Here is a 27,379-nt window from a genome sequence, read left to right as displayed (position 1 = left end):
GTTATTTTAACTTAACATGGGCCCTTTAAGTGAACATGTTGATAACATGCTTCATAGTACAGCTGCTCTCTGTGTATGTGTTTGTACACTCTTTGTGTGGTTACTTGTTGTGTAGTGTTGTGTAGTCCTCAGACTCAGGTCTCAGACAGAAAGTCTTAAAGCAGTTTAATCACATCTAAAAGTCAAAACATCCAGGCTGCATACAGTCCACAAAAAAGAGGGGAAGGTCTGTGTGTGTGTGTGTGGGCGGGGTTGTGGTTAATCCAGAAGTGTAGAGATCAAGTAAAACTCCAGGAGAAAAGAGCTGCAGTCAGACTGCTGTTAGCTGCATTTAGAAGGACACACACACAGAGTCACACACAAACACACAGTCACACACACAGCCGGCAGCGATCAAAGGAAGATAAAACAGTGTGTATATGTGTGTGTGCTTGCTGCCTTGTACGGTTCAGGTGTCAGTAGTGACATCATCATAAAGTCGCAGTCACACAGATCGGCCCCATCCCTTCTTACTGTTCAAGTGTCTCTGTTCAGACATTGCCAGACGTTGCCCGTCAGTCACACGATAAAAAACAAACAGTTCAGTCACATGACAGGAGGGGGTGAGGCTTTATGTCCATAAGCTCCACCTCCTTAAGGTAGAAGCCCTTTCAGACATGATTGTTGGCAGTCAGCGTCCAATCAGCAGCAGCGGTCGGAGTGAGATAAGGCTCTGAGACGATGACTAATAGCGCTTAGCGTCCAGTCAGTGATGTAAGGCTCTGAGGCTTAGCCCACTACCTGCTGTGCTGGTCTCCATTGTAATTACTGGCCCCTCCCCCTCCATCAGGGATGTAATTGGAAGATGAGGGGAGGGACTCATCATCAGTGGGTGGGGCTAAGAATGGCAAGGTGCGGGGCCTGCCATTGGAACCCCTCGCTGTCTGAGAGCCACGGTGGATTCGATGGCTGACCACGATGTTGTTCCCAAAGCCACCCATCGATGCCATAGTGGTGCTCTGCTCACGCTGGACCACCGCCGTCATCCCGCCCTCCGCCATAAGACGACGAATACGAGCGAGAGCATCCTCACCAGGCCCCACCTCCACTTCAGTTGGCCCCGCCTCCTCTTCCACAGGCCCCACCTCCGAAGAGTCTCCTGTAGAACAACCAATCAGCTTTATTATAAACACACACACAGAGATACAGACACACACACACTCAGAAATACACACACATAACAGACACACACACTCACAGACCTCTGCTGACTCCCTCGTTAGCACTGATTGGTCCTTGCTGTGTGCCGACTGTCGTTCTACTGCTCGATGGCACCTCCTGCTGGTCACAAACTGTTTCACTAGAAACACCTGAAGATGAAAGCAGCCATAACATTATCACCACTGATTATAACAGCCAGCCATAACAGGTGTGTATGTGTGTGTCAGTACTGGGCTCTGCGTCTCTCTCCGTCTGTGTCTCAGCATTCTGCAGTTGGATGATGGGCGTCTGCGTGCCCTGTGATGTCACAGTGGGGGCGGGGTGTCGGGGCTGGAGACCAATAGCGTTCATCAATCCCATGTCTCTGTCCAATCTCCAGCTGGAACGGCTCGGTCTGAAACAGGTAGTTAAACCTTTATGAGCTGTCATTTTAGCGCTCTTCAAACGTGGGTTTAAAGCGTTTTCAAGGGCTTTCAAAAGTTTATGTAGATGAACAATAATTCTTAGATCACAGGTCTCCACTTACTGCGCCCTCTGCTGGAAAGCATTGCTGTGAAGAACACCACAGGTACTGCAGTATCTCTAATGCAGGGCTTACCAACCTGTCTGAAACTGTGATCTTCTTCATAGATACTGTACAGTCTGAAGGGCTACCAGTTATGAATAATAAGGAAGGCTAGCAGTAACTTAAAAAGTTAGGAAATGTTGAGGATTCAATGTGCAACACTATTTCTTTTAATGTATCATTAAATTTCAATGAACATCTACCTTAAGTTTTTAAAAATATTGCTTATATGTAATGTATATTATATATAATCATAAGTAAAGGTGGGAACCTTTGGGTAGCTCACGATACGATACAAAGCTCACGATAATTATTTCACGATATGACGATACTGCGATTATCGATATATTGGTCAGAAATCAATCTACGATAATCTATGACATAAGAAAAAAAAAAGTGAAAAAATAAAACTTTTTATTTAATATCTCTGAAAGACAATAAGTTGAAAAAGTGTCCTATGAACAGTGACACTATTTTAGTGCAACATTTCTGTAAATAAGTGTCAATATACCAATGTAAACAAATAAGTATCTCCAATAGTGTTTTCTGCAAACAAAAAATAGGGTCTTTCTCACCAGTGACACTATTATAGTGCAGTATTCCAGTATAACAATATATTGGTTCCTTCAACAAACAGTGACAAAATTTCTGTGAAGACCTACCTGCACATTTTAGTGAAAAAGCAGTAAAGGTTTTGAGACAAAAAATAAATAAATCGATAGCGTGAGCATATTGATAATTGATCGTGCGAAAAGAAAAAAAAAATATTGTGATACATCGCCCTATCGAGATATCGTCACACTCCTAATCATAAGATCTGCAACACTTAAAACATTAGTCACAATATTTCAGTGAAAATAAACATCTAAATTTGTGATCTAAATGTAATACTAAAACTTGATCAGCAATATACTAACTAATAAGTGCTAACTACATCTCATGTGTATCTATCTTTGTGAGTTTGAATCCTGGAAAGTAAATCACATTTTAAATGGAGCTCATTAGTGACTAAAGCTGCTGAGGTCCATCTGGGCTACCTAGTGCCCACAGGCACCGTGTTGGTGACCTGTGCTCTATATTGAGACGCTAACATTTAACACTTTACTCTGACCTGATGTAAAGTGAAAGGAGATCATTGATGTGAACTTGGAGCTGGTCAGAAAAGAATCTCACACCTCAGAGGAATTTCAGAATAAAAGCAGGATGTGAAGGCTCACCCTGCTCGCTCAGAAGATCGGGTTCGACTGTTTCCTCCGTTATTCACAGAGAACAACGGCTCACTGCTAGATTCAGCAGGACTGTCCCCGTCACTGCGATAAAAGCTGAAACACAGACAGGTTTAAGTGATTGTTCTCAGGAAGCCTGAAGAGCAGAGGAGTGCGTTTGCTGCTTTAATGAAGAGCCTTTAATGAGAGTTCCTGTGATGATGATGATGGTAATCAGATGAAAGGATGAAGATAAGGAACAAAGAGATCAATCTAAACAGCAGTGTCACTCTGAGCCTGTCCATCACTGCATTACAGGCTGTCAGAGCACACACAGCAACAATACAGACTCTCAGGGTACACACGCAGACACACACACGGGGATGAATCCATTCTACATTCATGCGCACCAGTCCATTGCATGTGTACCTGCCTGCCTAACTTTCACTATACTTACCTAATTAAAGTAGTAAGGCGTAGACGCAGGTGTGGCATGAGTGAAGCTGCAACAATCAGGCGCGCACCGCTATTGAACAGCATCTGCGTCACATGTAAACACTTTTTAAAAAATTGTTAGGCGCCTAGGCGTGCACGCAGATGTAGGTCTGTAAGTGTGTGTGTGTGTTGAGTGTTTTATCCTGTCCAATCAAAGCAACGATATGGCTCAGAGCATAACACTACAGTCACTACCACTCTATGGACAGGTGTAGTGACACAGACCGTAACCAGACTAAATGGTGGTTCGTTATACACTCAAAACTCACATACACTTACAGACCTGCAGGAGTGTAAGTGCCTAACAATTTCTTCAAAGTTTTCACATGTAACGCAGATGCTGTTCAATAGTGGTGCATCACTGTAGTTTCACCAACGAATATATTTATGTTTGTTCCGCACACATCCAAGTGTGGCGTATCTGTGCATACACTTTAAAGTGTGGCGTAAGTGTGCCATCTGCAAACGCGTTAAAGCGCATCAAATACAAATGCAGACGTGAAAATGTAGATATAGTGTCAGATGTGCAGGCACAGGGTTCGATGTACTGGTGAGCATGAATTTAGAATGGATTCTCTCTCTGTCTCTCTCTCGGGACTCACACAGGCCTGCAGATAACCAGGTCTCCCTTGTTGGTGCCATAAACCAAACCCAAGCCAGGATCAGGCAGCCATCGAGCCGAGTTAATGCTGACGTGACGACGTTGGTCGGGAGCCATCGGATACACAACGTTAAACACCATCTGAAACACAGCAGGTGAACACAAGTGTGAGATCAGAGGGTGGATTTCTTTGATAAGTGTGTGTTAGGGGTGCAACGGTACGGGTAACCGTTTTTGGGCCACGCTTTTGGTATGTTTTGTGCGTAAAGCGAACAACATTTTGTTCTCCCAAAAGTATCTCTTTATTTTGCATGTCAGCAAAAATGGCAATTCACAGTTCATTCAACACTTTTCTTCTTTCAAGTTAATTAAGCAATATCAAACTGTTGTGTTATTTTTGTGAGATTTGAAAAAGAATAGTCAAAATTTTTTGTTTTGTTCAAAAAAGGTAAAACTTTTAACCTTTTTTTGTCATGATGGGGGTAACCTGAGAGTTTTTCATTCTTCAAATGAGCGCATAAGAAAAAAAGTTTAGGAACCACTGGCACAGAGAATCCATAGGATATTTTATATATATATATATATATATATATATATATATATATATATATATTATTAATTTATCTTACGTAGTATTCTACTTTTCTGAAAACACTGAATTTGGGTTTTCATTATCTATAGCCATAGTCATCAAAATTTCAAGAAATTAATGCTTAAAATACTCCACTCTTATGGCCCTATAAAATCCATTTTATTTTATTTCCAAATTCCGTGTTTTTCCAAATTCCGTTTTTTAGAAATAATAATCATTTTTTTCAGAAAATACTAGTTGTAAACTCCTGTGACGAAACAAAATAAATACTAAAAAAAAAAGAAAACCATATTTAAACAAAAATGTATGTCAAAACGTTCGTTGCCTCACGATGACGGTGGTTCATCCACATTCTGTCAATTTCCGTGTAGAGCCGACCGAATGGTTCAACATTGAACAGAGTACTGTTGCATCCTGTGTGTGTGTGTGTGTGTGTGTGTGTGTGTGTGTGTGATATCTTACTCTGATGGAGGTCTCTCCTCCATGGGGCTGCTGCAGACGGAACACTTGCGCCACCATGTGGTCGGTGGTCGGATGCAGCAGGATCCTTCGTGAGGCTAAACCAACCATAACGTAGCAGCTCATCGGGGACAGACTGACCGAGATGGCATTGGGACCTGCAGGAGGACACAGTGAGTAATAGGAATGTGAACTGGCGGTTGCACAGAAAGTCAGAGGAAGCCCCGACGGATCCTAACTAGCTGCATGTTGTCTTTATTAAAGACTTGGAGATTAAGCTGACACAGTGAGAGGTAGTCGTCATAGATGCTGTGGCTAAAGGTTGACTGCGTACCAAATCTCTTGGTGTAGAGCATCTCTCCCAGGTTGTGAGCAGCCAGGGAGTAAATGGCCAGGATGCCCTCGTCTGGGAAGCCGCGCTGACTGCTGGGAATGAAGACGGCCAGGAGTTGTCCATCAGCAGAGATATCACAGCTCGCATCGTTGTAGATCTTACAGTTCGGCACCAGCACGTTTACTGAGGCTGCACACACAAAATACACATACAATAACAATACATACAGGGCCCATTTTTTGTTAATATAGCACCTTTCAACAAGTGACTGTTTGAGTGATAGTGTGTGTGTGCTTTTATGTGTGTGTTTGTGCCGAACCGTTGCTGATCTCTGGGAGGTCAAACTTGGTGAAATCCCACCACTGCAGGCGATACGTTGTGTTAGCGATGTTACTGGCAACAGCAGACTGACCATCACCTATGGAAGCTCCTACACACAGAGACACACACTCAATTTCCAGAAAATGTTATGCCTGAACAATATTGGTAAATCAGCACAACCCAAACAACACAAAAACAAAGTTAGTAGGGATTAGGCTTTACACGATCAGGATTTTTTGGCAGATCACCAATTAGTGAGTTTAAAAAAAATGATCACCGATCCGATCATTTGAATTCAGGTTGTTTTTTTTAGGTATCGACCAAATTTCTTCGTTACTACCTGATACAGATTCACGGAAAATCAAACAGTACCATGTATTGGGACCTAAACACAGCCTTATGACTGTGAGTGAGTAGAAGAGTTGAAGATTTTCCAAGCATAACATTTGTTGAGTCCCATGTCATACTCAATGACTGCTGTGAAACAACTGTAAGAGAGTTGAGAATTGTAGAGTCTAAAACATCGTCGGCTAATAATAGCTTTGAATACTGTAAAATATTCTGGCCCCTAGTGGTGAAATAACTGATGCATCCTTGCGTCCATTTGTTTTTGTTTAATCATTACAGTCTGAAATGATGTCATCAGGATAGTGTAAATTAGGTTAATTTAAATTAAGATGATCAAAACTTGTCAGTACAACTTATATATACCTATTGTATCTTACTCATTATTTTAAAGTCTGTGTAAAGCCGAAATAAATTTGTGTTATGAGTTTGTCACACCACAGAAACGTCATTGACCACTGAGCCAAATTTGAAAAACGAAAAACGCTGGGGCAGAGTCGGTTAGAGGTGCGGGAAGGGCGCCGCCTCCATGTACTGTGTCTATGGAAGAGCAGTGTGAAAGCGGCTCCAGCGTCAATAGTGCTTCTCCCATTGGTTTTACAAAAATGCTCGAATCAGGCCAAAGGTCTGCTCTGCCGGATTTCAAATATGTGCATCCCCCCCGGGTAGAGTCAAAACAGTGCAAGAAAACCAGCTAAGGCGAAACACACAATTGCGATGCAAAAAAAGTGCTAATTTCATAGAAAATATGGTACCAGCGAATGCGTTTTATTCCCCTGACTCCGAATATGTGGTTTGTTTTCAGCTAGGGGCCAAACTGCGCCCGCTGGAGGCCGCAGAAGTTTGGTGTGCTTCAGCAGCAGGGTCGGGTTCATTCAATTCAACTTTATTTGTATAGCGCAAATTACAACAAAATTTATGCTAATGATGGCTCCGTTACATAATGCAGCCTTGATTTCTGACTCGCCCATTAAATCCTGTACACAGAAATTTGAAACGGATTGTGAAACCTAGCTCCACAATTACAATATAAGTGGTTGAATGGCTTTTTACATGTTTTAAGGAATACATTTATGACCTATTCAATGTGTTTTTATTTTTGACCTACATTTTTGTTTAATTGTAGTTTTCTTTTTTATTAGTACAGTATTTACTTTGTTTCCTCACAGGAATTAAAACTAATTATTTTCTGAAAAAATTAATTAATATTTCTAAAAAAACGAAATTTAAAAAAAATTAATGCGGAAAACTCGGAATTTGGGAAAAAAATAAAATGGATCTTATAGGACCCTAAATGTGCTTTTGTTAACATTTTTACTTTTTGGTTAATTCACATTGCTGATTAAACGCTTTAAGAGCAACCAAGGATAGAAATAAATAATAAATTCAAGACTTATTAGGAGTGTCCATGTGATTTTATCATTTTAACTATTCATGGTAGTGTGAAATTAAAGATTGCAAAAATAATCGTCATAATTGTAATATCGCAATTAATTCTCCGACAATAATCGTACCAAGAAAATCTTCAATCGTGACATACCTAGTGTGTGTGCGTGCGTGCGTACCTGCTAACATTCTATTGACAGTCGAGTGTGTAGCGAGGCTGGGTTGTCCTCTCTCGTGGAAAATGCCAGCATAGGGCAGATACTCGGGCAGGAGAAATCGTCTGCAGAACAAAGAGAGCAGAGCTGTCAGCGCTTTGGTCCCTGAGCTGAATTTAATGATGTGGGAGAGTTGCTATGTGTCCAAATGTGAAGTGCAGCTCTTTGAGAAGTGAAAACAGTGTTATCTGTCATCTTGAAATTGAGCACAATAACTCACACATGATGTATTGCTGTTAGTTTTAGAAACAACCGTGTTCTAGGAGGCCGATCCATATGTTGGACACCACTATGTTAAAACGGACTCACCGAGGAACGAATCGGCCCAGTGATGGCGCCGACATTCTTGCGTTTCGAGGCATACGATGTCTGGCTCTTTCTCCGTTATCCCTGTGAAGGCACAAATACAGGCGGTGTCACCACAAAGAGGGTGAGGCAGACAACAGCAGGTAACTATGGCAATTAGTTACTTACTCCAGGTCCTCAAAGTCAACTTCGCTGCCGTCCATGGAGCCCGGGGTGCTGCCGGCAGTGCCGTCGGAGGACGAGGACAAGGCCCGCAGTCGGTTCTGCTGGTAGCGCAGTGAGCGCTGACGGATGCTGTCCCTCCTGGACAGATACTGGATCATCCTCTGAGCGTAGTACACAGCCGGAGAGAGCCTGACACACACAGAGACTCAGAGCCAGGACACTGTGGGCGGGGCTTACCTTAAGGCTGGGATACACTGTGCGATTTTTTTAATCGTTGTACTCAGCTCCAGCTCAAACTGTGCGACTCTTGTGCAGAGCCCGAATGTGCGCAGCTCACGGTGCATGTTCTCACACTATACGGACCGACACTCTTATTAGAATTAGATGAAGAAAAAGAAGAAAAACTCTGAAGCGGAGAGACACTCGCAAATCTCAGCAAAAATAGCTTTGAAAAAGAAAAAATGGCGATGAGATGGACCAGTATATTGGCTGGACAGACGTGGGCAGTACAGTCTGTCAATTTTACAGCGGTCCTACGGTGTTTGCGCATGCGCAGTGTGAGAGTTTAAGGTAAGCCGGTCCATGGCACTGCTTCAACTGTGAGATACACTTATGAGGAGCTCACGAGGAGCAACTGGATTTCAATCGGGAGCTGGTCGTGAGGTGTTAATTGCTTCTTGTGACCCCATGTATACTACATGATGCACAACACACGATCTAGCAGAGACTCGCACAATCCCAAAAAATAGATGCACGAGTCAAAAATCGGCTCAAAATGGGCCAAAAAATGCAGTGTATGCCTGCCTTTAGAGGTGTGGACTCACCTGGCAGGGTCAGGATAAATGGGATGATCTCGGGATCCTGAAACATCAAAATGAGACGAAGAGAGCAGAGACGACTCCAACAGCCTCCTGAAAAAAAACACAGATTGGGTGGTCAGAGAGATAGAAATGTCAATTATGTAAAATCTGATGTAGAATGAGGCGATATATAATACTATAAACATAAAAAAATTTCAGTCGAAGTGTCCCTTCCACACCAGTGTGCGCTGTGCGCGCCCTGCTGGTTAATCTGCTCCTTCTAGTTCCCTCTTCCCCTGCCTTTGCGCTTACATGAAACATGGAAGTGATAGGCGAGTCAGAAACAAGCACGGCATTAAGAACGTATGAGAGTACTTCAGGTCGACTGGTGACAAAACAGTCATTTGTGCACTTTGTAGAGCTTCACTGGCTTATCACGTGAGCACAACCACAATGCACAAGCACCTAAAAAGTAAACAACAGAGTTTTGGAGCATTGGAGGAGGAAAATAAGCCATTAGTAAATCAATATTAAAGCTGCAGTCGGCAAGTTTTTTTTTTTCAGTCATTTGTTCAAAAATTCATATTAACCTTTCAGAATATATTTAATTTTTTAGAAATAGGCATTAGGCACAACTTGAGAAAAGGAAAAAAGAAGTGAAGAAGCAAACATAGTCGGCACGGACTCCACGGAGGTCTGCGCTGACTCATATCAGGTGTCCGCAGCACATACGAGTGTCAGAGGGAGAGTGATAACAGACACAATAACTCACTTGCAAACCTTGGATAAGCATATCCGAGATGGAGAGAACATGCCCAATAAATTTAGTGTGGACTAGGCTTGGGCGGTAATACGGTATTACCGTTTACTGCAGTGTCATGAAATATCAACGGTATCAGTTTCAATTAGGGATTTTCACTTCTGGTATGATACCGATATTGCAGCCTTACTAGAAGAGGCTTGCTGAAGTGACAATAGTCAGCAACAGCAGGTTACTTTGTTGGAGTGTGAACCACATTCATCTATGGATAGAAGTGCTGGAGCAGAAAATTTTATCGGAGCGCTTGTATCGGTGATTTTAGATTCAGTCCGATAAAACACGATATTCGTTTTCTGGGTGATATCGGACCGATATCAATATCGGATAGGCACACCTCTAGTTTCAATACCGATTTAAAAAAAAAAATGCAAAGCACTTATATAGGACATAAAGATTAAATATCAAAAATAATTTTTTTTAATGCCTAAACATGATTCTATGTGCAGCAACAGCTGTTTAAATGCGTGCTGGCTGCAAAGAAAAAAGTGTCGCGCTTCAGCTGTCAGCAAAGTGTGCTGTCCTCACAGCAGAGAGCAGAAAGTGAACAAATTAAGACAGGCTTGCTTGAACCACAAGCTTACACTATGGAATCAAACATGGATTATCCTTATATTTGATTCGTGGATTATGTAATTAGATCCACTGTCTCTAGCGCCGCGGGCACACCGTCCACCTGTGTGTGTTTGACATGCTGGTTTTCCATTGCGCTGATCTGATGTTGACATTAACAGATGTCTGTTAATAAAAGCAGGCTTACCACTAAAACAAACGTGAATGTCATTTCTGTGAGGAAAAAATAGGTTTTACTCGTTGGTTTCAGGTCGGGCACGGATATAAATACCTAACGTCTGAGGGACCTGTAGGTTTCAGATTTGCTTTGTCGGGTTCTGGTCAAAGCTTGAATAAGGTTCATATCATAAATGGTCTGTGTTTAAAAAAAAGCCAAAACAAAACATTTGTTTCTCATTTTCTTTCTCCTCGTCCTCTTCTGCACCTGCTCATTCACTCTCTGGCTCTCTGTATAAAACCTTTGAGACAAACGTGACAATGTGCATACGAGCCACAAACCTTTCACACTGAAGTCAGATACAGGTCACATTTTAAATAGTAATGTGAACAAACAAACAAAAAAGACAGTATAAAAATTTGGATACCAATTGGTGTGCGTCTCCTCTCTGCTCTGACCTGTAGCTGGGATCACTGCGACCACCTGTGAACTTTGTGGCAGGGAGGGGCTCACAGCAGATCATCATTGAAAAACTCAACTATAGAGGGATATGAGATTTCATGTCAGAGTCTCTAAAAAAACAAAACAGAAAAGTCTCGAATAGGAAGGACTCGGAGACAAGTCCGACTAATATGTCACAAGCCTAAAGGAAATGCAGATATATGCTTATGCTTAAATAAATCACGCTAGAGCTGCACGATTTTGACAAAAATTCAAATTTTTCTGACAAAAATAGTTTATACATTTAAAAGCATATGTGTTTTATTTTTTTTTTCCAAATTCCATTTTATTTTTCACAAATGGGGTTTCTTTGCTGCTTCTGGCACTGAATGCCTTGACTGTGTGCATGGCATAATGAAATCTGAAGACTACCAAAGACTTTTGGGGCACAATGTCAGAGGTCATGGGTCCTCCAGCAGGACAATGACCCAAAGCACACTTCAAAAAGCACCCAGAAATGGCTTAAGACAAAGCACTGGAGAGTTCTGAAGTGGCCAGCAATGAGTCCAGATCTAAATCCTATAGAACAGTCTCTCCCAAAGTGGGGTCCGCGGCCCCCTGGGGGGCCGCGATTGCATTGCAGGGGGTCCGCAAAGTGTGATCCACAAAATATATGAATTTCATAGAAAAATATTATTTTAAATTAATTATTTAAAGTTATACATTTTTCAATGCAGGACATTATTCGGAATTATATACTGACAGTTAAACTATTGTAAGTAAATTTACAAGTCGCTAAAAATAGGTCGGAACTATAAATAATAAAATAAAGGGGAGGAATTAAAGGTGAGGGGACGCATGAACGGAGGGAAATAAGTAGCAGTCATGGACCGATGGCTGCTCGGCAAAAAGAAGTCTACTGCTAATTCAATTCAAGATTATAATCAAGATGATCATCAGGATGAGCAGACAAAAGAGCCATCAAAGAAACGAAGACAGTACTCGAGTGAGTATCTGTCGCTGGGATTTACAAGTGTGGGACCCGATGACAACCCTCGCCCCGTCTGTGTCATCTGCACTGAAGTCCTGTCAAATGAAGCACTGAAGCCGTGTAAACTGCGTCGCCATTTACAAACCAAACATGGACAATTGTTGTCCAAGCCAAAGGAGTTTTTTGAAAATAAGTTATGAGAATATATGACACGTAAAAAAGCCATTCAAGCAACATGTGTGACGGGAGGTGAATATGCCAGAGCTGTGGAGGCATCTTACAAAGTGGCTAAATTAATCGCACAGACTGGAAAACCTCACACCATAGGAGAGGACCTTATTTTACCTGCTGCTAAGGAAATGGTCAGTGTGATGATTGATGATAAAGCAGCAAAAAAACTGAACGTGATTTCATTGTCAGATAACACTGTGAAGCGCCGTATCGACGACATGGCTCAAGATGTGTTAAAACAACTACTGGCCCGAATTAAATCAAGTCGTTTCTTTGCTCTGCAAATTGATGAATCCACTGATATTACAGCCTTGGCAAACCTGCTTGCTTTTGTCAGGTACGAACACAATGGAGAAATACACGAAGAGTTTCTGTTTTGCAAGCCTTTACGTTCAAACACTACGGCGGAGGCCGTATTTGAAGTCATGAATGAATTTATGGTTGCAAACGAAATCGAATGGGGGAAATGTGTGGGACTGAGCACGGATGGAGCCCGGGCCATGGTGGGAAGATTGAGTGGAGTTGTAAAGCGAGTTAAGGATGTGGCTCCACTGCTTACACCTGTCCACTGCAGCATCCACCGAGAGGCTCTGGCCACAAAGACCATGCCAGCTAATCTTAAAATGGTTTTGGATGAAGCTGTAAAAACAGTGAATTTCATCAAAAGTCGTCCTCCCCAGTCCCGCCTGTTTGGAATTTTGTGCGCAGAGATGGGAAGCAAACACCATCAGCTCCTGCTACACACTGAAGTCCGCTGGCTTTCGCGTGGAAAAGTGCTCACACGGCTTTATGAGCTCCGTGACGAAGTGAGAGTGTTTTTTGTGGACAAAACGTTTGAGCTGTCAGATCGATTTTGTGACTTTGTGTGGCTTTCTACATTGGCCTATTTGGCTGATATTTTTGAGCATTTAAATGGACTAAATCTGTCACTCCAGGGAAAATCAGTGACCGTTTTTCAAGTCCAGAACAAGATTGAGGCTTCAATAAAAAAGTTTGAGCTGTGGGATCGGAGAGTGGCACAAAACAACTACGAATCCTTCGATAGTCTTTGTGACTTTTTACGCACCGAGGAGGAGAGGATTCCCAGCGTTGTGGCGAGCTCCATTAGCGCGCACCTACAGGGCTTGGGGACGCAGCTGCGCAGCTACTTTCCATCACTCAACAAGCAACACAACTGGATTCAGAACCCGTTTGTTACCCACGACCAGGAGACCATCGCAGGACTTGCATGTAGAGAGCAGGACAACCTTGTGGAATTATCGTGTGATAGCTCATTGAAACTGATCTTTGCAGAGACACACCTGGCATCTTTTTGGATGCGCATTTACGCGGAATACCCAGAGCTTGCCAACAAAGCCCTCAGGCTTCTCATGCCGTTTACAACCACATATCTGTGTGAAACTGGCTTTTCAGCGCTCGTGGGATTAAAAACAAAATACAGAAACAGACTGGACGTGGGGTCAGATCTTCGCCTAAAACTGACCTCAATCCAGCCGGACATTGGGACATTGACAGCAGCAATGCAGCACCATCCCTCTCATTAGGTGAGCACATTTAATGACACCACGCAATCCAAGACTAAAATAATTGTTCTTACACAGCGTTTGCTTTAGGACTTGTGTGAAAGCAAGATAATTAATTTTCTTTAAAGCTTAAATGTTCATAGTGGATCTGCGTGTTTATTTTCTGTGGGTTGCCATGTTGGGGGTGCCATGTTGGGATGTTTCCGCCTTGAAATCCCGCGTTAGTTCGTTTTTGCGGGAGTTAAACGAGAGTTTAGTGAGTTCTGCAGTGGGGATGCTTGTGTGACATCCGTGTATGATTGTCCTGCTGCTCTGAATCCAGCAATTAAAATTACTTTTGACAAACCTTCAGTAATCCTTATTTCACATCTCATTCTCACTACAATATCTTCTGGAATTTTGTTCATATTTTTATTGTAAGAATGAATAAGTTGAACCTTAAATAACACTAGGTGCTTTTGCAAGCTTTAAGACTTAATATTGTTTTCTGTAGATTAAACTTTTTTTTAAATAAAAAATATGCATTTGGATTTTCTCCTAACTAAATATTCACAGAAAAATAAACCGCTTTAGTCTTGTTCAGGGGTAGGCAACTATTATCACAGCAGGGCCACAAAAATGGGATTGTCTGATCTGAGGGCCACGATATCAACATGTATGCCAGTATTAAAAATAAAAAACAATCTGAGCATTAACACAGGAAATAACAAAGGGTTTTGTGGTTGTTTGCATTGTTTTTGTGTAGTTTTTAGTCATTTATCTGTCATTTTGGGAATTTCTGTTGGCATTTTGTGTATTTTACGAGTCAGTGTGTGTTTTTGTTATTTGTTTTTTGCCTGTGTGTTATGTTTGCATTTTGCACATTTTTTGAGTTTTTGTTGTGTCTGTCGTTTTGTGTGTATCAAGTCTTTGTGTATTTTTATTGTTGCTTTGTGTATTTTTTATTGACATTCTGTGTATTTTGCCATTTTTTTTGTCTGGTTTTGGAGTTATGTTGGGCTTTATATTACTTCTAATTTCTTGAATTACCAATTTTGGTGGATTTGTCTTGGGGGCCACACAAAATTAGGCAGAGGGCCGCATGTGGCCCCCGGGCCGCCAGTTGCCCACGTCTGGTCTTGTTGCTAAAAAAATGAGTGTCACTATTGGGTGGGCCCCGAATAACTGTGAAATTTTTAAGTGGGCCCTGGCACTGCTGAGTTTGGGAACCCCTGCTATAGAACAACTGTGGAGAAATCTCAAAACAGCAGTTGGGAGAAGGCACCCTTCAAATCTAAGGGACCTGGAGCAGTTGGCAAAAGAAGAGTGGTTCAAATTCCAATAGAGAGGTGTAAGAAACTCATTGATGGTTACAGAAAGCGATTGATTTCAGTTATTTCTTCCAAAGGGTGTGCTACCAAATATTAATTTGAGGGTGCCAATAATTTTGTCCAGTCCATTTTTTAGTTCTGTGTAGAATGATATCAGATTTGGCTTTTTTTTCTCTGCTTTTTTTTGTTATTCCAATGCAAACAAAATAAACATGTTAATTCCAATGCATTTGTAATTTCAACATTTTTCTGGGAGAAGTGGCGCATTATCTGACAGAGGTGCAGGGGTGCCAATATTTTTGGCTATGACTGTATGTATGAGAGCAGCATTAATGTCACCCAATTCCCCCTCAGGGATCAATGGTTTACTGAATCTGAGTAGGTTTATTGATTAAGTTTTGATCAACTTAATTTAAATGAACTTACTTCAAATGATCCTGATGACATCATTCCAGACCATAATGATTAAACAAAAATAAATGGACAAAGTATCAGAAGTTATCATTAACCTATGATATTTCAGACTCTAAGATCCCTGGCATCGATGATCTCGATCTCAACAATAGAACTTTATCCACAGATCTTCTGTAGCTTTATGAGATGATGTTTAAACACTCTGAGTAGGTGAAGCTGATTAAAGCTGACTCATGTTTTCACAAAGCACAGCAGCGCTACACGAGAAACAAACAGAGCTCCACAGACACATTAAAGTTAAGCGGGCACTGGCTGGCTCTGATTTAGGAGTCAGTGATGATTTGTGTAATTTTTTGGCAGTTTAAACAGGGTTTAGAGCGGTTTACTGGCTGTGTTTGAAGCTGCCAGGATGGGAAGGGGGCGGGCGGTGCATCATAATAAGCGGTCCCCCGAAACATTACCCCATAAAAAAAAAAAAAACATGTCCATTTCCGCGATCAACGATAGATTCAGTTTTCATTGGTCGATTCTGTGATTCCGTTAACATGACTTTTATAGGGCCCTAGTGTAGTTGATGTTAGCACAATCAACTAAGGGGTAATTGAGACTCGCTGCAGCGCATAAAGCTTGTGTTCTGTAACCATCTCTGATTGGCCAGCAGCCCAGGAAGGCGGTTCTCGGCATTACTGATTGGTGAACATTAGGGATGCACTGAAATGAAAATTGGAGGCAAATATAAACACTTGGCCGAATACCGAATATTGAATGCGGTTGTTAAGTTTTTCACAATTTTTTTTAAAATAGTGTATAAATAGCCTAGAATACATTTTTAGACATGTTTTTTTTTTTTAAAGATTTTTGAAACATTCCAGTAGCCTTTGCTTTTCAAAAAAGCAGTTTTTCATTTATATTAGCCCTTCAAATAAAACAAAACATGTGTTCCAAAAAAAAAAGCCAAAGTGCATTAAAGGGGAAGTATGATGAAAAAAATCACTTTATAATGATTTGCTACAGTGTTATACATCCTTTTAGTCTCATTCAGATGGACACCGTTGAAAAAGTTCTGTTTCTTCCCTCCCTTGTTATTCCACATTTTGTAAAAACAAAGTCAGCTCCAAACGTGCGAGTTAGATTTTGCCCACGCTGGCATCACCGAACATGCCTCCTAGAATGTGAGCTCCTCCCTCTCCAACTATTTAACAGCTAAAACTACACTGCGGTATAACATAGAATATATATTATACTTTTTTGCCATATATGTAAATACAAACTGCACTACTGGATGCCCAAACTGTACTACTTTTTCTGCTGCCGATTGTGTTGGGAGTCACTGCTTGGAGCCACAGACCCATTGTTTACACACATCAGCTGTTAGCACTCCATGCTAATGCTACACCAGCCTATGCAAGGAGGAAACGATGGGGATGTTTACGAATTCGTGGCTCACAGCACTAACAACGAACTTGGTTGTGGAATTGGACGGTTTCCAACTTTTACGTGGTGACGTACAAAGAGTGGTAAGCAGAAAAAGAGAGTCTGGCTTTTAGTGTGGGGAAAGGAGGAGCTGCTGCTGTGCTCCTGCAGCAACGCGCGCACACTTTTCCGACTCAAAATCTCTGCAAGTTGTTTGATTGCGTCATTACATCACACCCTACTATTCGGCCTTGCGTTTAACTCACAAAACCGAAGACCGAATGTTGCATTTTGTGCAATATTTGGCCGAATATATTTGGTGACCATGATCCGCATGGATCTCTCTCCACGGTTCGGCACGCACAGGGTCCATGGATTAGTTAGACGAAAATATTTTTTTTTTTTTTTTTAATGATCCGCGCATCATTAGTAATGCCTCGATGAAGCCTGTTCCGTTTACAACGTCCGTGTGTGTGTGTCCATGTGCATTACTGAGAGCGACCATACCCACGCATGTGTGGTTCGCGCACGCACGCGCACGGACACACACACACACACACACACGTCATGTTTATGCCTCCTCCATCCATGTCTTTTAAAGCTCTTATTAAATAAACATTAGCTCTAGCTTTTTTTTCTTCTTTCATTCTTTTTTGATGATGTGGGCATCAATTCACTCTCCATGTTTTACAATTACAGGTATTTACCTGTTTAAAGGATGAAGGTGTCATGCCTTATATTGCACTTTAATTTATTTTTATATGATTCAACATTTTATTTAAGCATTGAATTGACACCTCAACTTAAATGTTGTTTGTATTTAATGAGCAGAAAAAGGTTGCACTAAGTTTTCTATAAAATAAATGGAGAGCAAAGTTATTTGTCTGGTCTTTTTCTTTTTTTTCCTGCTGATCAGAAAAATTATCTGATCCGTGACTCAAAACCATGAGTTTTTTGATCCGTTGCACCATTACTAGTCAGCATGTCAGCATTACAGACATCGAAGAATTATTAAGCGCTTAAACAGGGCAGAAGTACGCTCTGTAATATCACCCAGGCCTCATGTAACCAAAGCAGTAACGTTTTATCTTGTTGAGGATATGATTGTCTAAACTGTGTGAAATGAGGCGTTTAAACACTGTTGAAAGTAGGATTTTATTATTATGTGTGTGTTACCTCAAACAAATGAAAATCACTAGAATGATATGGTGCCTTGTTATGTAGCAAGTGTTGATAATGCTACACCACTTTAGTTAAACAAAGTAAAATGACTGTGTGACTATAATAACTTGTCAGCTTTTTTGTTTGAGGTTAATTGTACTTGGAACCAGTTTGATAAATTGCTTGCATACATTTCTAAAAATTCTTTTAAAATCACCTCGTCTTAAATTATCTTTTATTCCTTTTTTCCATTTAGGGCGCCAGTTTTAAGTAGGTGAATTGGCTTGTTTTATTAGTAAATAACTTTAAAATAGTTTCAATGATTTGAATGAAAAAAATCGTGATAAAATTGTGATTGTGATTTTACAAATTAAAAATCGTGATATGATATTTTTCCCATGTCGCCCACCCCTAGCTGATATCAACTAATAAAAGTGAAATGCTGCTGAAATCCAGCAGTCCGACTGTGACGTCAGCTCAGGAATACTCAGCTCGTGAGTGAAACATCTAAAGCACACAAAGGTTTGATTTCTAGAGAAGTTAACTTTGAAAAGGGTTCCCCTTGCTCAGATGAATCCGAGACTGAACAGACTGACCAGCAAGGCCAGCGACATTGTGGCGGTAAAACTAGACGGAGGTGACTGAAAGAAAGATGCTGTCCAAGTTAAAAATCTATCTCGGGTAATGTGTCCCACCAACTCCATGATGTGCTGGTCAGCCACAGGAGCACCATCAGTACCAGGCTGATCCCACCACGATGCTCAACAAAAAGCAACAGAAAATCATTCCTGCCTGTTGCCATCAAACTGTATAGTTTATCACTTTAGCACAACAGCAACTACATTTGTACAGTGTAGTTTCCACAATACTTGTGTAGTGCATTATTTCAAAAATAATTATATTGTATTTGCAATTGTATTTAGTCCTTTTTAAATTGTTAACATAATCATGGTCTTGGTCTCTAATTTTACTTTTACTTTTAATCATGTATGTATCTTCTGCAGGTTATTCTTTCTTATCACCTTGTTATATTTTATTCTTGGAGTCACTGTAACAAGAGATCATTAAAGTGTACTCATTCATGTTGTGCCAATTGTTTCGATGGTGTTTCAGTATGAACAGTGTTGGTACCTCCTCAGTGAGTCCTCGTCAGGTTGGTCAGCAGGGTTCTCCTGGTTTAGGTCCTGGCTTAGGTCCTGATTTAGGTCCTGGCTTAGGTCCTGATTTAGGTCCTGGCTTAGGTCCTGATTTAGGTCCTGATTTAGGTCCTGGTTTAGGTCCTGATTTAGGTCCTGATTTAGGTCCTGATTTAGGTCCTGATTTAGGTCTTGATTTAGGTCCTGGCTTAGCTCTTGGTTTAGCTCTTGGTTTAACCCCTGTGGCGGGGCTCGTTCCCACTGTGCTGTGTCCTGGTTGTATAGGAGGCTGAGGGGCTGCTCCAGGGAGTGCCCGGGCATCGGCTGCTCTCCGGGGGCTGGAGAGGAGGTGGAGGAGGTGGAGGAGGTCTGGTTGGTGCGCTCCCAGCGCTGTGAGTCGTGGTTGAAAGTGAGAAGATTGTGGCAGGCTCGACAGCGGTTCAGGTGGCCACGACTCGGAGGAGGGGCAGTGCTGTGGGGAGGTCTGGGTGGCTGGTAGTGGACAATAGGGGGCGAGGAGGCAGATGACGGACCGGGACGGTCCGGGTTGTTGTTGGGCGGCTCCGGGTCCTGAACACGGTCAAACTCCATGAAATAGCGGCTGAGGTTGCACTGCAAGACATTCCTAAAGGAGGCCGGGTTTCCACGGGAGCCGTCCCAGAAGGGGTGGTGCCCACTGCTGGTACCCGACGGGTGTGCCCGGGGGGGGAAGCCCCGGCCCTCGGTTGCAGAGGTGTAGACGGGTGCGGAGCCGTCCTGCTGACGGAGCACCGACAGCAGGCTGACGGAGGAGGACGAGGACGTCCTGGGTGGGACGACCACTTCTCTCGCACCAAGGACAGAGTGGGTCCAATCAGGCCTGAGAGGAAACACACACAGAGAGACATGTGTATGTGTCAGCAGTAAATTATTTATATACAGTAAATGTAAAATTCCCACCTGGACGTGTGCGGCGTGATTCCTCCTGCAGAGCTCAGAGACGAGCCAGCGCTGTAGTAGACAGACGTGAAGGCGGAGCTTCTCTCTGTGGGCTGTCGGGGCTCAGTGCGGGCAGAGGAGAAGGTGGAGGCTGACGGCGGCTGAGGAGTGTCGGGTGACGCTCGAGCAACTGTGGGTGCTCCTGAGGAGCCATCAGCGGACAGCGGGGAAGCTCTAGCAGCGGCGCAGCGGCTGCACAGACACACCATGCCAAGGTGTTGCGTGCAACCAGGGAAGGAGGACAGGCCAGGAGTGTCGGCGACAGACGGAGCCGGGGAGCGCGAGGAAAGGATGTGCAGGAAGTTATGGAGGATGGGCGTGCGCCGCACAGGCTGAGAGGGAAGGAAGGAACGCTGCCTGAAGTGAGGGATCTCCACACTGTCCATGGGAACCTCTGGATCCTCGTCGCTCTGAGGAGGGGAACATGTATAAACATTAAAATAGTCTGTCTGTAGGTCCTGGTCTGAACCTCTCACTCTCACCTGCTGGTTGGATGAATTTACAATGGCGGTCAACAGGTTTTGTCCTAATGGGTCGAACCTCACCAGCCTGATCAGGAACAAACCAGTCAGTGAGAGTATTGAATCTATTATATGCTGTTAGCTGTGTAGCTTGGATGTAGTTTGGACCTACCGGACCCGCTCAGTGTCACTACCTGTCTTCACGACAGCGAAGGGTTCTGGTCGACTCCAGTCCCAGAAGTGTAGTTCGTTGTTGGTGGCGATTAGCAACAGCTGAGCCGTTGGATGGAACGCGAGTGAGGCGATCGCTACGTTACTCTCTGTAAACCAGCTCTCACTGCCGCCCTGCACCAGAACCAGAACCGTCAAACTCACAGCTATCCCACATAAACCACCAAAAACTAAAATCATCTTTAGAACGCCAGACGGACAGTAGCACTGTAGACACACTGCCATACAACGTCTCAAACCTGTGCACAACAACCAGCAGAACCAGCGTACTCACGTGAAGGTCCCAGATGCGGACTTCTCCATCCAGGCAGCCAGAGGCCACCAGGCCGGGGATGGAGGGGTGAAAGGTCACACACCACGGAGTCCGTCTGTGGCCAACCAGAGAGTGAAGGCACTTCCCCGTCTTCACCTCCGTGATGTAGATGTTATGGTTAACATGAGTGGAAGCCATCAGAGTCCTACAGAGTAAGAAGAATACATTATACATTTACATCACTGACACTCAGAGCGCTAACTTGCGCCAAGTTTAGATCAGCTCATCCAATTTCATTTAAATCCTTTCAGAACTTTTTGAGAAATCCTGCAAATGAACATCAACATTAACCGGCAGATGAACAGAGAAACGCCAGTGAAAACATTACATCCTGGGTGGAGGTAACAAATACCATGAATAAATCAAAAGTAAGAAATATTTTAAAAATGTGTCTTAAAAAAAACACACACAAACGCCTGTGTGTCTCACCTGTCAGGGCTGAAGGCCAGCAGGAAGGTTGAGCGTGGACTGTCTGGTAGCTCCACTTTCTATATACACAAGCACACACAAAAAGACACAATCAGATATGCACAATCCACACGCACACAGCAAGACACACAAAACTGCAACAACTAAGAAAAGGATGATTGAGTGACAATTGAGAAAATATAGAGCTGAAACACTGCTTTAGTGAGCACGCACACAGGTTATCAGCCTAAGAAGATGAGATGATGGTCGTGGCTGTACCTGGCTCTGCCACTTCATCGAGCGGACCTTCTCCTCCACCAGCAGCTGCAGCAAACGCTGAGAGCCCGACGAGCCCAGCTCCCTGCTGCTCAGTAGCCGCACCGAGTTCTGCCGGGCCGCCATCCCCACTGCCTAAGCTTCAACATAAACACATAACTCATATTATACACACATACAGTATATACAGGGCTCTACACAACCTTTTCCAGTGGTAGCACTACAACAAGCAGTGGCTGATGCATTTGTTTTATTTTTGTCCACATGTGACTAAGTTTTGGGTCAGTGTACAGTCATGGTTGAGGTCTATGGATTGTGTTGTATTTTGTTTATTGATTTTTGATTAGTGTTGATTTAATTTTATTTTTTTCTGTTATGCTATTGTTTGCTTTGTTATCCTTTTTTTTTTAATTTCAATTCCTATTTTGCTTTCCTGTAACAACACTATGAATATGTGGATGGTTGTGATTGTGGTATGAATGAATGGGGGAGTGGTTGGGGTGGGATGGGTTGCTGGAAGCCTGTTTAGTTATTTTATTCTGTAAAGAAATAAATTGAAAAAATTGAACACCACAAGCAGTAATAAAAGGTAATTTATTTTATATAATTTTAAAAGAAGATGTAACAAAAATACTTTAAATAATAGCAAAGCATAACAACAGGCTACATGTGTTCTGTTTTTTATTTTGCAAAAAGGCTGTACAGTAGTCCCTTGTTTATCGCAGGGGTTACGTTCTAAAAATAACCCGCAATAGACGAAATCTGCGAAGTAGTCAGCTTTATTTTTTACTATTTTTTTAGATGTTTTAAGGCTGTAAAACCACATTTCTCTTGTTTAAACACAGTTCAAAACTTCGGAGATTTTATAACATAAACTTGTTTTCATACATACAGCACCTCAGAGCCACACTGCTAGTGATCAGACATTGACGCCAAATGCATTCAGTCTTTGTTGATGATGAAATCACATCAACACGGACATCAGTCTGTTCACCCATTCAACCATGGAGTAGAAGCTGTGTGTGGCCACCTGGAGCCGTATGACACGGCCTTTATAACCGGGACCAGACTAGGAAGGATTTGGCGTGAAGGAGAATCAGCGAGGAGGTGGTAGTAGCAGGTAAAATTTCTCTCTGGAGCACTGAGCTAGGATAGCATTAGCCGCTAATCACACCAGCTTTTTTCACAGGTAGTTTGTTTTTGAGAGGAGAAAAAGGAGCGCAACTCCTCGCTTCAGCAGGCAGTGAAACTCACCGAGTTGGATGTGTCTCTGGTGGGTGAACACAGCATTAGCCAATCAGGACGCAGAACACAATGCGCGTTCATACGCTTTAAAAAACAAAATGCATCCAAAATTGCACTGTAAAAAAAAAAAAAAAATCAGCGAAACAGCAAGGTGAACCGCGATACAGCAAGGGACTACTGTACTTGAATTCACTTAACAGTAGCATAACCAACTTAGCATCTGCATTGCTTCACCCCATGGAATTTAATTCAGAGGGTCCAGCTCTTATAGTGGGGTCTCCTAACCTTCTTCCCCTGGAAGAACCACAGCTGGTCATCTGGCCTGGCATCATAATCCATCATATCTGACTTTATCCAATATTGTGTTGAGAAGCCTCCCACGCAGACCGCAGCCAATATCGGGTGGAATTGTGTATGTGCTGCGCATGTACGCTCTATCACTCCGCTCGGCGTGTTCTTTCCCGCCCCCCCGCCCACTGTCCCAGGTCCAATAAGCGCGCCCTACATGCGCCCCATCACTCCGCTCAGCGCGCTCTGAAATTGCCATTAAAGTGAGGTAAAATTATTATTGGTTTGATAAGATAATATGTTGAAGGCAATACAAATTAAGGGTGTAATGTTTCATCCATTAGATGCGTTGATTTATATTCCGATGATCAAAATAAATGAATCTGATCTCGGCAAGTTGGCCTTCCGGATAACACATATCAATCTAACATCGTTTTAAAAGGTAATCAATTGATTGTATCGACACAAGAAAATAACGCATTGGATTTAAGCACGGCAGACTTTATATGGATGTGTTTTTAATCAGAATCAAAAGTACTTTATACCAGGGGGAAATTACTTGAGTTACAGCCTCTCAAAAAATATTACAAATATTTGAAGCACTTTCAATAATAAAAGACGTTATTCGACGCAGTCTGCCTGTTTGTGACGTCATTACCAAGCGTCAACAGACAACAAAACATAGAATGGCAGAGAAGTCGGTAAGCGAGAAAGGATCAAGCTACCTTTGGGTTCCAGTGTGTGGAAAAACTTTGGCTTCTGCTAAGACGCATATATTCTAAAGGAGTTGTTTGCTGGTTGTAGGATATGTAAAGGTCAATTGATATACCAAGGCAACAAGAGAAATCACTCCAACTACCGACTAATGTGCCATGAGATTTAACACAATGTCGACCATCCAGGCACGTCTCAGCATTCCTGCTGCAGCAGCACAGCTAACGTCAGCTCTGGAGAAGCCTCAGTCCTCACCATCATGTTAAAATGAAAAGTAGAGGCAGGTTCAACCTCTGCTCATTTAATCTAAATAGATGTTGGTTGCACTTCATTTTTTATATTTATATTGTATTTTGTTTTTGTGTTAAGAAAAAAGCAAGCAGGAGAATAAGGTAAACCTACTGTGTGTTTTATTGAAAATCTATTGAGTATTAAAAATTGTAAATGGACTTTATTTATATTAGCGCTTTATTACCACCGAGGTAGTCCCAAAGCACTTCACAATATCAGCTCATTTACCCATTCCACACACTAATACACTAGTCGACTATTGGGAGCAACCTCTTCATCAAAAGACTACCCACCTCCCCCTTGTGCCACGGTTGCCGGATTCAGCGATGGCTGATAGAAAGCAATCGAAAGTATGAATTATATTTGTGCAAATTTCTGAAGCAAAGTGCAACAGCAGCTGCGTGAATACTTCTAAACTGAGCAAGCATCAGGTTAAACATACGTGAGCGACTCGTCGACTGCAGCCGATATTGGGTGGAATCGTGTATGTGCTGCGCGTGTACGCTCTATCACTCCGCTCGGCGCGTTCTTCCCCGCCCCCCCACCCACTGTCCCAGGTCCGATAAGCGCACTCCACATGCGCTCCTTCACTCCGCTCAGCACGCTCTGAAATTGCCATTAAAGTGAGGTGTTAATAAGTAACATTGGAGAAGAATTGGCCTTAACATTTGGTGATGTAGCAACAGTAACAATGACGATGCAAGAAAGGCATCATCAATCTTTGCTTGTTCCAGGTAAATAAGCCTTGTGCCTAAGGTGACATTAGCTTGGCATTAGTTATTACAATTACAATACATTCAGCTGAGGCTTTTATCCAAGGTGATGTACAACCCAAGCAGTTAGGGTTAAGGGACCCGCTCAACATTCCCACAGTGATGACCAAGGTTAAAATCAAACATGTGTCCCTTCAATTACAAGCCCGCTACCTTCACCGTTATGCCTTTTTTCATCAGAGGGCTGATGAGTGTTTTAATTTGTGCATTGGTAAGAAAACACACTGCTTAGTTGTAGTTATGGGTGTTGAAGGAATTTGCGAAACAAATTTGATGTTTGAATACAAACAGTTCAATGTTGTTTTTATATATTTGTTAAGGTTATTATATTAAGAAAAAAATGTTAATAAATGATAACTGTCAATATTAATATTATAAAAAGTAGGTGAAGTACCAATATCTCAGTGCCAGGTATAATACACCGTATCTACGGAAGCCCAAAAGAGTAGAGCTGCTCTATTAATTGAAATTTGATTACAATTTCGATTATTACAAACAACTACAAAAATCATATACAAAAAAACGATTTTTTATTTTTATTTTTATTTTTTAACGTGTTTTATTTGCTAAACCCCACTATTTCAGACATCTACAAATAATAAAGCTTAGCACACACGTTATCATTACTAACTTTGAGTTGTTTAATCCACGCACATGCAAGCTCCTCCCCTCTGCCAAAACACTTGATAAACAAGTAAAATTCTCTTCAATGGGAACACTTTAGGTTTGATAATGAACACCTAGAGCAAAGACGTATGTTTTGTGGAAAAGTGAACATACTTGTTTTTAGTGTTTGAAAGATTTTATTTATGTTTATAGAATATATTTAATGTTTTTTGTATAAAAAATAAATAACTTTTTGGTTGACAAATAATCGTTTGAATAATCGTGATTTCAATTATAACTAAAATAATCGTGATTATCATTTTTTCTATAATCGAGCAACCCTACAAAAGAGTCATAATTAAATACATAAAAACAACATTTTGAAATAAATGCCATTTTGATAAATAACAGACAAATATATAATATGGCCATTAAATTGTTAAATAAGGTAATATTATTATGAAATACGTTTTATTATTCTTAAATATCTATTTCCACAATGGTCTTTTTAATTTCATAATGTCCTTTTTCACAATGGCCTTCTTATTTCATAATGTGGTTTTTCAGCAGAATGACTAATTAAATTAGAAATACACAATAAACGTTTAACACACTAATCCATACACACCAAATGACGACCGATATTCTAAATTATAATATACACAATAGAAACATAAATCACTCACAACACACAATATTAGCTGGTTTCACAACACGACAAACAAATGATAGAGACACACACATCGAGAAAAATGTACAAAACATATACATAAAGACAGAAAGAATGGCTCACAGACACAGATGTCATTTACTGACCCGCAGAGAGACGAGCTAACATACTAAGATGCTAACAGCTAAAATCCTCTTTTTAGGCTTCTAACTTTTAAGTTTTTCTATCTCTGATACACATTACGGGTTACTGGTTGCTTACGGTACCACAGCCTGGTAGCAGGTTTGACTGTGGTTCCAGTACCGGAGTCCAGAGGCAGCGCGGCCTACCGTGTGTGTCCGGCGATGACATCCAGGCTAACGCCTGCTAGCTGTCCGAGGTGTCGGCCGTCAAATCTCTCAAACATCAGCCTCTCGCGGTCTGTCCGTCGACCTGATGCGGTCCACGGACCGGCCGGAGGTTGCTTCTCCGACAGAAGCGACACCCGATCAAGTTAAGGCATCGGTCCGACCCGTAACTAGCAATTAACTAGCTGCCAGACGACTAACTACGGCTGCGTAACCAGCTAGCTGCTAGTTAGCCACACAGGACAGTCAGCCGAGCGCCGATTGCCAATCCGTTTGACGTTTAAAGAATCATTAAGACAAAAAAACACTTAAATTTATCAAAAAACAAACAAAAAACAAAAAACGTTTAAGTCACGTTTTTTATGATGGTTGAAAACACAAACACTTTAAATATGCACACACATAGAATGCTTTTATTGAAGGAAAAAATAACGGAGCACGGATTACAAATCATCGAACTGAAATATTCGTGCTGCTCAGCATCAACACAGACAGTCGAACTGTTTAAAACTGTAACATGTTTCTGTGATAAATAACATGTTTCTGTGATAAATAACATGTTACTTTGATAAATACTATTTGACTTTGATAAATAACCTGTCACTGTAAGGGAAAAAAGTAC

At 41.9% G+C, this 27,379-nt stretch overlaps 1 protein-coding gene across 3 annotated transcripts; it reads right to left on the bottom strand.

Moving 5' to 3' along the window:
- Nucleotides 1-148: 148 nt before the first annotated feature.
- Nucleotides 149-27,003, bottom strand: ambra1b (autophagy/beclin-1 regulator 1b). 3 transcript variants are annotated; one of them, XM_028451460.1, is made up of 20 exons: nucleotides 26,740-27,003; nucleotides 21,827-21,963; nucleotides 21,569-21,627; nucleotides 21,101-21,284; nucleotides 20,768-20,940; nucleotides 20,617-20,683; nucleotides 20,096-20,544; nucleotides 19,152-20,015; nucleotides 9,014-9,100; nucleotides 8,193-8,378; nucleotides 8,028-8,108; nucleotides 7,683-7,783; nucleotides 5,771-5,881; nucleotides 5,452-5,640; nucleotides 5,121-5,275; nucleotides 4,068-4,207; nucleotides 2,983-3,087; nucleotides 1,431-1,594; nucleotides 1,242-1,349; nucleotides 149-1,138 (listed from the first exon to the last, which is right to left on the bottom strand). In XM_028451460.1, the coding sequence occupies exons 2-20, from the start codon at nucleotides 21,947-21,949 to the stop codon at nucleotides 777-779; spliced, it is 3,708 nt and encodes a 1,235-aa protein (XP_028307261.1). In that variant the 5' UTR covers nucleotides 21,950-21,963; nucleotides 26,740-27,003; the 3' UTR covers nucleotides 149-776. The 3 variants fall into 3 exon arrangements, with proteins under 3 accessions (XP_028307261.1, XP_028307263.1, XP_028307264.1); XM_028451462.1 differs by having other exon boundaries at nucleotides 21,827-21,958; XM_028451463.1 differs by having other exon boundaries at nucleotides 944-1,138; nucleotides 1,238-1,349.
- Between the last annotated feature and the right edge of the window lie 376 nt (nucleotides 27,004-27,379).

This window comes from Gouania willdenowi, chromosome 6, assembly GCF_900634775.1.
Source record: "Gouania willdenowi chromosome 6, fGouWil2.1, whole genome shotgun sequence".
Lineage (NCBI taxonomy): Eukaryota > Metazoa > Chordata > Actinopteri > Blenniiformes > Gobiesocidae > Gouania > Gouania willdenowi.
Note: the sequence above shows the minus strand (reverse complement) of the source record. Positions and strands in the feature narration are given on the sequence as shown.